The following is a 12,226-nucleotide window of genomic DNA, read 5'->3' as shown; positions in this document are numbered from 1 at the left end:
CAGCGGCCGGTGGGGAACGTTGGTGTCCTCTGTCACTGAGGCAAGCAAGCCTCATGTTAGTTTCAAGCTGCCTGGCTGCCGGCCGCCATCTTGGCTGACAGTTAATTTGCATATCTCGCTGATTAGCCAATGAAAAGGGTAGCAGTCGTACGCCAATTACCATGTTTCTCTTTTATTAGTGTAGATATACTTAGGTAAATAGCAATGAACTATTCATAACTGGATGTGAAACTTTAAATGAAATAGGTCAAGATGGCTTTTGTTCTTGCATATGAGAAGTGCACAATGACCATTATTTTAATGAATTAATAGTCTTTATAAATTTCTCTGCAATATGTAATCACACACTACAACCTAAGTTATCATACCATATGACGGAGGAAAAAACCTTTTTAAAAAATATACTTTTATTGATTTCAGAGAGGAAGCGGGGGGGGGGAGAGAGAAATATTAATGATGAGAGAGAATTATTGATTGTCTGCCTCCTGCATGCCCCCTATTGGGGAAAAAGCCCACATCCTGTGCATGTGCCCTTGACCAGAATCGAACCCTGGACCCCTTAGTGTCCAGGCCGATGCTCTATCCAATGAACCAAACCGGCTAGGGTTCATTATAGTAAGTTTAATCACCTAGTATTTTCTCCTTATCTTTAACAAATTTTTCCATTATAATTTATGTGGTTAAAGACACTCTAAGTCTATTTTCTTTCATTTTGCTCTTAAGGCAATGAAGAGCTACTGATTTTTATAATTTAAGAAAGAGCAAACAATGCAGATTTATTAATCTAACCTGAAACTCCCAATCATCAAGGTAATATCTTAGCCTAAATAATAAGGCCTTATTCATGAGTATTGATAGTTTTCTTCTGAACAAAAATTTTTTTTAATATATATTTTTATTGATTTCAGAGGGAGAGGAAGGGAGAGAGAGAGAGATAGAAACATCAAGGATGAGAGAGAATCATGGATTGGCTGCCTCCTGTAGGTCCCACACTGGGGATCTAGCCTGCAACCTGGGCATGTGACCCGACTGGGAATCAAACCGTTACCTCCTGGTTCATGGGTCCGTGCTAAACCACTGAGCCACACCAGCTGGGCCTGAATAAATTTCTTACTATTCCTTTCATTTCTACTTCCTGAAGTAGACAAAAATCCTTAAAAGTTCTGCTTTTTATGTAGACTGTAGTTGAAGTTCTGTTTTTATGTCAGAAATGTGATAACTTTTTATGTTTTGCTTTGAGGTTTGCTGAGTAATATGTATTTCTGCATTTTCATGCAGTTAGCTATTTGTTTGCCAATTTCAGTTTTTATAATTTTTTTAACCAAATTAAATACGTCTTTACTATGGGAAGTCTTACTATAAACTCCTTGCTATTGCAGTGAAATTGTTCCCTGGCATATTTGTATATTATATAGCTTTGTGATGTTATGGATGCTATAGCCTATAGAATAATGTGTTTTCATGTATCTGGATATCAAGGTTGTATCAAATTTAATTGTCAAGAATGTACACTTTTTATGAATTCATTTCATTTTGGATTGTGGCATTAATTTTTTAGTAAGGGTATAGTTTACATAAAATAAAGTTTTAGAATTCAGTATAGAATTTAGTAAGTTAAAAGTTTACCTAAAGAGATATGACCAGAGTTAAGGCTATCTATATATTAATGTTCAAACTACTGGTTCATTTTAAATAGCATATATATATGGAACTGTGTTATTTGCAAAGATTGATTACATGTTGTAGAAATCATAACCAGCTAAAAGACATTTATTTAAAATTTTCTCCACAAACTTTAAGTAATTTCATCTTTTATTTGTGATTGAGACTATATTTAGATCTACATTTCTTTATAATTATATTTTAATAATAATATTTTTATTTTAGACAGACTTGAGAACAATTGGCAAGAAATTCCTCCCCAGTGACATCAATGGTGGAAAGGTAGAAAAGGTAAAGAAAACGTTAACTTCCTACATTATGCAAACTGCTATAACTATGAAAGTCCACTAATTACTATAGTTAAGTTTTATCAGTAGAAACTGCAACTGCAAAATATTTTGGAGGCAAACAGGTCACAGAGTCATCATTACGGTGATTTCCTAAACATATGAAGAATTATTAGGACTTACACTTTTAACCTTTTTAAACATTAAAAAAAACCTTTTGTTTTAAGAATTATAACTATGGCACATTTGTGTATGAGATTTGCTAGATATTATCAGAGCTTAGGAAAAGAACCCTTTCATACCTTTTTATTTTAGTTACCTGTTACGTTTATTTAATGAAGTTATTAATATAAAAGTACATGAGTGTAAGAGAATATTAGGAGTAATTTGGCAAAGCCATGCTTTGGTTATTTCTATCACTTTGCATTTTACATATGTGTAAATATATATATTTGTGTTAAACTTTTTTTCAGTGATCTTTTTAAAATACAAGGATAAAATTTTTAGATACCAACTAATTAGTCTTTTACTTCTTACCCATTTATTTCTATTTAATTTCTTCTTTTTATTTGAAAATGCATATAAATTGTGTCACTCATGAATTTTCTGTTTGCTTTTGGTCATATGCTATTGGTCTATGTGCTATTGATCACTTTTCAAACTATTAAGGAACATCATTATCCTTAACTTAAATAAATATTTTCAATGTGTATGTTTTGTGTTTGAATATGTATTCTTATTTAAACACTCAAATGTTGAAAATAGTTATTGTACATAGATATTTAAAATTTTAGATAATTTGAAAGGTTTACTATATAACAACATATTTGTCACATTCCTAAATACCAGTTCACTTATGCAATAGGTAGTATTTATTTATTTTTTCTGGGCCAAATTTCTTATTTTTAATCAAATTTATTGGTTAATAAGATCATACAGGTTTAAAGTGATCTTATCTATATATGCAAAGTGTCCCCTTGGGAGTTCGACTGAGAGACCAGAAGTTCGATTACTTGCTATGATGTGTGCTGACTACCAGGGGGCGGCACGGAACGAAGGGAGGCCCTGGCCAGCAGCCAGAAGGCCCCGATTGGCCCTGATCTCCAGCCAGGCCTAGAGAATTTCGTGCACTGGGCCTCTAGTTGGTTAATAAGATCATATAGGTTTCATCTATATATTGCATTGTGTGCCTGCTACCCAAAGTCAAATAATTTTCTGTCACCATATATTTGGCCCTCTTTACCCTTTACTACCTCCCAGTCCTCTTCCCTCTGCTTACCTGTGTCTGAGTTTCAGTTTTATATCTCACAAGTAAGTTAAATCCTATGGTTCTTAGCTGTTTCTGACTGACTTATTTTGCTTAGCGTAATATTCTCAAGGTCTGTCCATGTGGTTGCAAATGGCAGTATTTCATCTTTTCTCATGGCTGAATAGCCGTGGTATTTGTTTAGAACCATAAGAGTTTCTAATCTACTCTAATTTTTGAGGCAGATACTCAGAGAAGAGTTTCTAGAAGTTCTTTAGCAATTTATTTTAATGTTTAACAACACTCTGTCAGCAAACTTTGATTATATTTTAATCTAAATTTCTTATGCTGCAACTTAAAGTCCACATGTCCTACCTCAGGGGAAATGGAGAACATCTGGGAATAATTCTTCATATACCTCAAGAATTGTAAAATCACTGCCTGCCACAATTTTCTTTTTGCCGAAGCCATTTATCTTGGTTCCTTTGTTTATTCAGTCTCAAGCTTTCCTTCAACTTCATTGTTCTCAGCGTCTTCTCTAGTCTCTTCCATTTCCTTTTTGGTTGTGGGAGTAGTTCTCAGTCTTCATTGTACACCGGGGTCACCCTGAAGCTCAGCTAAAATACAGACTGCCAGCCCACCCCACTCCATCCCACTCCATCCCATTTTCTGATCAATTGAACTTGGATAGAGTCTGAGAATTTGTGTTTTTGAACAAGTTTCTATGGGCTGTTGACTGTTTTTTTTCTTAGCATGGGAAGCATAGTTAGAAAACTGCTGTCCTGTGGAACCCCAGCTTAGTCGGCAATCTTGGACAACTGTGATGAGTGCAAAACCCTTTCCAGTAAAAGTAACTAATATCAAAGCAGTGTCTGCGGATCCCTGCACTACTACATTCAGGAAAAAGGGGAGGTTTCTGTCTTTGTGTTTTCCATTTCCTCTTTCTGCGTCTTTAGGGATTCTGAGAACCCACCGCTGCTCTATTCTCCTGGGGATCGTGAAGATAAGACTGCACTCTGCACCTTCCACTTTCTCAGAACAGTTTTTCCCTGAAAAAGTTTTACTTGTGGTCTTTGTAGAACTTTCTTTGAATTTAGCTAATAACAGTAAAAAACAACTTAACACCTTTGAATGTAGAACTTTCTGTGACAAATTTTATCTTTTAAAATATTAAGCTAAGTGACTTTAGCTTTTTACATAAAATGATAAGTTATAAACCCTTTTCACATGAAACAGATTGCGTTGGATAACCTCTTTCTGCTCTTCCTCTTGATTATATTTTTTCTTTCACTATCTACTTGTAACACCAAATATACTTCTCTTTGCAATATTAGTGGAGATGATTTGAAAAAACAATTTTAATAGAAATTGTAGAAGCTAATTCACAGAGATTGCTCATTTTATTTGCCTTTAGTTAAAACTCATATATTATATAAAAATATAACTATTTGAGGCCAAAGTAAATGTTTAAAGAATATATTTTGATGTGAATTGAACTATTTATGTTTCTTTGTAAAATAAGACATGTAGTAAAAGCTAACTTTATTTGAACCTTTATTGGAATGCTTATTAACCAGTATTTTGCCAAGTTAATGGTGATTGAGTCATTATAAAGACATGTCTTCAGCCACTAAATTATGTATATTGTAGTTCTCGTTTAAAATAAATTTTAAATTAAAAAATTAAATTTGTTTTAGTCTGTGCATAAGATATAGGGCAACATTTAATAAGCACAGTATTTGCATAAGTAATATGCCTATTCCTTAAACATGTCAGGTTTTTATATTGAAAATGAGAGAGAGAGAGAGAGAGAGAGAGAGAGAGGAAGGAAGGAACAAAGGAAGGAACGAGCTGGGTTACCTAGTGATGTTCCAGATAGATCATACTGGAAATTAACTTTCCAAAAACTAATGTAGACAGAAAACTTAAAATATGAGATAGACTAGTTGTCTCAGGAAGAAGAGGCATTGTTGTGATTTGTTTTAGATTATATGTGGAGGGGGAGGATAAAAGGATAGGAACTGGTAGTATAGCAGAAAGTTGAAGGTTTTGGCATCATTGGGCTGGACTTAAATCCGGATTTTCCTGCTTAGTAGTTTTTGTGACTTCTGGCAAGTTACTTAATCTTGTTAGATTTTTTGTTTTCTTATCATTCAAATGTTATGGCCCATTATGACACTGAAAAATGACATAGTAAATGTGCAATGCACATGGCAAGGATTGAGGATTATGAGCAGGTTAGGGTGAGACTTTTGTGCTGCAGATCTAAGAATGCATAAATCCTTATTACCTTGGTTGGGTGTCTTGTTATTGATAGATATCCAAGGAATTCAGTGAATGAAATAGGCAAATGGATGCTTAATTATTGACTGGATGTTGACCCCCACCCAAATGCAGAACTCTATTGCTGGATTTAAGTTCATCTGAGTATGATAAAATAAAAGCAGGCCAAAAGCCCCACTCTGCTTCTTCTACGAAGTTCCAAGCTGCCAGTGATAGTCCTTGCTAAGGTGGCCCCCACAATCACCAGATCTCAATCCAATTGAGCATTTGTGGGACGAAGTTAAAAGAGCCATCAGGCAGCTGGTTCCACAACCATCAAAGCTCACAGAACTGGACAGTGCTATTCATCAGGCATGGTGTCAGATTCCTCACATCACCTTTCAACATCTCGTGGAGTCAATGCCAAGAAAAATCGCCACAGTATTGAAGGCAAAAGGTGGCCCAACGAAGTACTGATGGGGTGGTCATAATAATCTGGCCACTCAGTGTATATTGATTTCAGAGAAGAAGGGAGAGAGTGAGAGATAGAAACATCAGTGAGGAGAGAGAATCATTGATTGGCTGCCTCCTGCATGCTCCACACTGGGGATTGAGCCTGTAATCCAAGCATGTACCCTGATCAGGAATTTATTTAATCCTGACCTCGTGGTTCATAGGTTGATGCTTAATCACTGAGCCACTCTGGCTGAGCTGATAGTACCATTTTTAGGGGAGAGAAAACTAGAGGAAAAGGTGAGGACTGGAGAACATTTGCCCCAATATTTAAGAACAAATACTTAGGAAGCAAGAGACAGGAAGAGGCTGTCTTAGGAGCTACCTCCATTAGTCTATGTGATCCCTTTGAAAGGGCCTTAGCATGTTTCTGCCAACCCTGTTGGAAGCTTATTCGTTAGGCCTCAGGGTCAGTGCAGTGTTCTGGAGAATCTCCAGGGTCGAGAGTAATTCTCCGTGGAGGAAAATTAAAGGAGTATAGAGAGGAGTCTCCAGACTTCTTCTCCTGAGTAGCCAAAAATAAATGCTCAAATGGTATGTGTTGTTTTTAATATAATTAATACAATGTGGTTGCCACAATTTTCAGCATTTAGAAATTTAAGAATGGAAAGGAAGAATGGAAAGCAGATAGATCTGCAATGAGGTAAGAAAGATTGTAGGGCTTGAGGCTCAGTAGTTAAGAGTCGACTTATGACCAAGGGGTCATGTTTTGATACCTGGTCAGGACATGTGCCCAGGTTGCCGGCTTGATCCCTAGTAGAGGCCATGCAGGAGGCAGCTGATCAGTGATTCTCTCTCATCACTGATGTTTCCAATTCTCTCTTCCTCTCTTTGTCTCTCTGAAATCAATAAAAATATATCTTAAAAAAGAAAAAAAGATTGTAGGTCTGTGGTTAGGAGAAAACAGTTAATCCTAGACACATTTAATTTACATCTCTCCTATTCAAAGGCAAACCTGGGGCCTTCAGAAGGGAATGGTCATCTGGAGTTTGAAATTGGTCTTAACAATTGCTATTACCACCAACTAATTTGGGAGAAAGTAGAATAGTAAAAAGATCAAGTAACTTTATTATTAATACAGTTTTTCTCAGGTTCTTTTCGCTTTCCTCTCATTCACTTCTTAACATTATTTTGCAGTTTCTATATTTTCTCCACAACCTTGATGCAAAGTTTTCAGAAAAATTTAAAAAGTGGTGAGGGTGGGAAGATGACATTTTCTCTAGGCTTCCGAGCCAAAGAGATTTTCCCATAGCAGTGTGTGCTTGGTGTTTAGGCCATAAAGATGGTGAGAGTGGAGGGGTGTGTGGTGGGGAAGCATCTTTTCTGAGTTTTTCAAGGCTGGCTTTACATTTCTTAGATACTATAAGGTCCTGAAACAAGGTAACTTGTTAGTTAAAAATCATGGGGAAAAATCATGACACAAGAGAAATAAAAATAGAATTCCTTTTAAACTTTTTAATATTTTTCATATTCTTCTCTAAAATTAGTATTTTGGTGTAGTTATTTTCATAGTTTTAATCTTTGAACCAAGGTGCAGAAATCAATTATAAAATATTTTAATGTAAAAATACTTTGTTATCCATTCCAGCTATGTGATGACCTTATGCATCACTGAGGAGCCGTAACAGGAAAAGCTTTCAATTTTGTGTTTATTTTTTTGATGTAAGCTCTAGGACTGACAGGTTGTATATACCTTTTTAAATGTGAAACTGTGATTGAAGACCTCTGGATGTGACCCTCTTAAAGCTTTGGCATTACCGACATCAACCACAAGATGGCATTACTGCCTTAAAATTTATACCCTCAGTCTAGAAATTAGGATTTTTTTTTCTCACCCTGGCCTTGCCCCTCACTTCTGCGCTGGCCTCAGGCCGGAATCCCGAAATTAGATGTTTTTAAAAAGAAAAATAATTGAAAAATATGTTTTAATTTAAATCAAATAGCATCATTTCACATATCTGTGTATTCTGTGCTAAATAGTACAATTTACCAGTGGACCTTTTAGTGAGTTATTAAAATTGTACTTTTCAGAAACAGTGGATTACTGAGAGCCTGATATTACTATGCTTTATTTACAAGTACCTATTGGTAATTATTAGTAGGAGTTCTGTGGACTTTAAGATAATTGCACAAAACAGTATATATATTGGATAGGGATGTGGAAATAAGCAAAGGACACACTAGGAGAAGTGTTACTTTTCACTGGGAGTCCCACAGTGTTTTCCTGGTATTTTATTGGCTGTAGTTACTCTGAATGACTGAGAAAAGAAATTATGTGCTGTGGTGTTATTTTGATGTATAAATTGATGCTTTTTACAGGGTATTTCAAGTTTGGGAAAACCTGGCCATAATTGTGTTGTCTATTTCTAAATTACCACATATACTAGGTATTCTGTTTTAAAATTACCTAAGGTGTAGAGACTTTTAGATCTTTTGATAAATATATCACCATATTTTTGATTCAGAAATTTCTTTTATCACTGTTTATTAATTTTTTCTTTTTTTCTTGCTGTATATGAATATCACTTGAAAAATGTGAGATTGAGATTTGGGACTACTTTTCCAAAGCCTTTCCTTTCAGTATCCCTTCTTGACCATTTCTGGTAAAAACCCCTAACTTATCTAGGAGAACCCTGGTTTTCAGTAAACTCTTCTCCTTCTCTTCATCGAGAGTCCATCTGTGCCAGGCCCAATGGTAAGTAAGTTATATGAATTATGTCTTCAGGACAGCACTGAAGGTGAAATCATCACTGCCACTCTTACTTTAGAGACGAGGGAACTGCAGCTTCCTAAAGCCAGTCTTCTGTTGCCGTAGCACCTTAATAATTTCCGTGGGAATGGAAAGTCTGCCCTCAGTGCCAGGCAGGCTGCTGCTGATTCTTCAGCCAGCTCAAATGCCACTTCTCTTCTAATTTACTTGACCTTTTTTGAGAAGAATTAATTTTTAACAATTAATCTTCCCATTGCTCTTTGCAGTTATATCTGCTTTTAGCATGCACAAAAAATTAGTATAGGTTTAGGATTTGTAATAGAAAGACGATGGACTTCAGTGTGGGACAGAATTTGAATTCTAATTCTGCCTCTTACTAGCTGAGTGACTTCTGGCAAAGTATTTTACCCTCTGCTCTAGTTTCTCATTTAAGATACACAAATGACCCTAACATTAACATTGTAGTACTAGAAGTAAATAACTATGTAAAGATCCCACCATACTTTTTGGCATATCTGTTAAGTGCTGATAAATTATAGTTAAAAACACAAGGGAATACTTTACCGAGCAGCTTTTTAATATATATTTAGGCTAAGTCCAAAGGATGCAGAGATAACAGGACAGCTCTGCCTTGTTGGAGCAGATAGCCTGATACGAGATTGAGAAACCAGCAGTCAATATAGAGAAACAGCTGCAACATCACAACTACATGCAATGTAGGGGCAGCTGTCATCTTGGTGAGGTGGGGGAGGTTACTTTTCTGCTAGGCTGGATTTTGCTGATGTAATTCTCAATGAGATAATACTGGGCAGATCCCCATTTGAGGGATATTTAAAATCTTAGGAGGTATGTATGTGTGTATAGATAAACAGTTGATCCTTGAACAATGTGGGGGTTAGGGGTGTCAGCATCCCCCTGCACAATAAAATAATCTGCATATAGCAATTTTGACTCCCCAAATTCTTATCTGCTAGAAGCCGACTGTTGACCACAAGCCTTGCTGATAACATAAACAGTCGGTTAGCTCACGTTGTATAAGCTAGATGTGTTATATACTGTATTCTTTTTTTACTGTATTCATATAATAAAGTAAGTTAGAGAAAATAAAATGTTATTAAAAAATCATAAGGAAGATAAAATACATTTATAGTATTTATTGAAAAAACCCTGCATATAGGTGAACCTGTAAAGCCATGGTTCAAGGGTCAACTGTATGTATGTACACACACACACACACACACACACATCCACACACATCCACAAACATACCATATGTGGTATTATTCTATTTGGAAAATATAAAACCGAAACCAGCAATTTATTGTATAAACTATAGAAAAGTAGAGCTTGACAAAATCTTCTTGACTGATAACAATGCACAGAAGATAAACATAGTGGACACTTAGAATTCCTAGAACCTGAATTCTCTTCCTGTGTTTGAGGGTAATTTCCCATTTTCAGAGCCTTGGTGGTAAAGAAGAAAATGCCAGATACTTTCCCATGCATATCTGTAACTCAGTTCTGCTAGTCAGGTGTGCCTGTGCTGCACCTGGGCTGGTCACATGAACAAGCCGGAACTGTGGGGAATTCTCTCTGCTAGTAGTGTAAGCTGCAGCTGGATGGAGTTTCCAGGGTAAGCATCCAGGGCCAGTGAGATCCATGATACAGGGTGGTGGATCCAGCTTTTCAGCTTCTAGATGTTGATCCTTAGCAGCTCTTCCCAATTTAGAGTTTAGTAATATCTAGCTGGTAGTTGAAATCAGCCATGGAAACGGGCAAATACTACAAATTAGGGTTTCTTCCCTCAGCTTCCCATCCCAGAACTGTTTTTTACCAACACACCATTTGATTTTGAGTGTTTTTCTTACTGTGTAGGCTGTAGACCTGTTCTCCAATTCTCACATTTTTTTGAACTGCCCAGTGTCTTAATTTCAAAATATCATGTAAATTATTTGAATGTAATATCTGATATAGGCAAATATTGTTGTTGTTTTTTTAAATCTTCACCTGAGGACATGTTTTTATTGAGGGGAGAGAGAGAGAGAGAGAGAGAGAGAGAGACAGACAGACAGACAGACAGACATTGGTGTGAGAGAGAAACAATGATCGTTTGCCTCCTGTGTGCTCCCTGACTGGGAATCAAACCCACCACCTGATGCTCCGACCAGCTGAGCCACACTGGCCAGGGCCAAACATACAGTATGTTTTGAAGTTGAATGGAGTACCTGTGAAACCTCAGCCAATATGAGAGCTAGAACATATACCTTTTTTGCCTACTTATGTGTCCTAACTCTTCATCTTGCCATACTAAGAAATGATGGTTGTGAATTTGGAGCTTAGCTTTCCTTGACTTTCAAAAATATTTTAGTTATGTACATAATTTTTCTTTAAAAATATGCAGTTTTGTTTTTAAGCTTTACAAAATGATAGAAGATTGTCTACTGTAACTTGCTTTTATCACTCAGTGTTATGGCTCTAACATGTGTCCAAGTTACATATAACTGCTATTCATTCATTTCCTCTTTCATTAATATTAAATTGTGAAAATATACCTCAGCTTATTTATCCATTCTCCTGTTGATGAATATTTAGATGCTTTTCCTTTAATTGTTATACTAGATGCACTACTTCTAGGGAAAACTTGTATGTTTTCCTAATTCATGTGTGTAAGAGTTTCTCTGGGGAATACAGCCAGGAATTGAATTATTATATGCTAGAGTTAAGCCAGTGTTCAACTTTACAAGATTATGCCAGGTTATTTTCCAAGTGGTTGTACCAGTTTATATTACCTTCAGTAGTGTACTCTGCTAGGTCCCAGTGATATAAATCTTTTGTGGTAGTTAAGATTATCAAAATGTTTTAATTTTGTAGTTGTAAAAAATGTTATTCCTATTCAAGCTATTCCCTCCCCATTCTCTTCATATACATTTTAGAATCAAATGATGAAGTTTCTTAAAATATGTTGGAGTTTTCATTGAAATTGCATTGAATCTGAAGTTCAGCTTAAAAACAATTAACATCTTTATGATGTCAATTACCAGTGAAATGCTGGTAAGCTGCCTCTCTGAAGTGAGACAAAACCAAACACCCTGACATGTAGCATTTGCCACTATTTGAAGTACAAATATCCTTCTTTGGCTGATTATAGGATACAGCATATGGCCCTGTTTCTAGGGATAATGGAGAATATTATGCTTACATTGTTAGGTATAGATTGAGATTTTTTTTTTTCCTAAAGGAAATTGATAACATTATAAAAAGAAATGGCTGGCAGTTATTTTATATAATGACTAGAGGCCCGGTGCACAAAAATTTGTGCACTCGGGGGGTAGGAGGGTCCCTCAGCCCGGCCTGTGCCCTCTTGCAGTCTGGGACCCCTGGGAGATAATCCATCTTGTTTCGCCCCCCCCTAACTCAGCCCCCAGGCCTGGCATGTTTCGATTCCGCCTCCCTCTGCCATCCTGCCCAGCTTGTTTTGCGCCGCCTCCCGGCTTGTTTTGCTCCGGCCTCCGCCGCCTGGCTTGCTTCGCTGGGAGCTGGGACAGT

The 12,226-nt window shown here is 36.4% G+C and overlaps 1 protein-coding gene across 1 annotated transcript in view; it reads left to right on the top strand.

The window, feature by feature from the left end:
- TDRD3 (tudor domain containing 3) overlaps positions 1-12,226 on the top strand; it is a 134,160-nt gene that overhangs the window by 16,319 nt on the left and 105,615 nt on the right. Inside the window, exon 3 of the mRNA XM_006776758.2 lies at positions 1,888-1,953. Within this exon, the coding sequence (XP_006776821.2) occupies positions 1,888-1,953 (66 nt within the window). The remainder of the gene's footprint in view (positions 1-1,887; positions 1,954-12,226) is intronic.

The sequence above is a fragment of the Myotis davidii genome, unplaced genomic scaffold, assembly GCF_000327345.1.
Source record: "Myotis davidii unplaced genomic scaffold, ASM32734v1 scaffold488, whole genome shotgun sequence".
Lineage (NCBI taxonomy): Eukaryota > Metazoa > Chordata > Mammalia > Chiroptera > Vespertilionidae > Myotis > Myotis davidii.
This window is presented reverse-complemented; position numbering and strand designations above follow the sequence as displayed.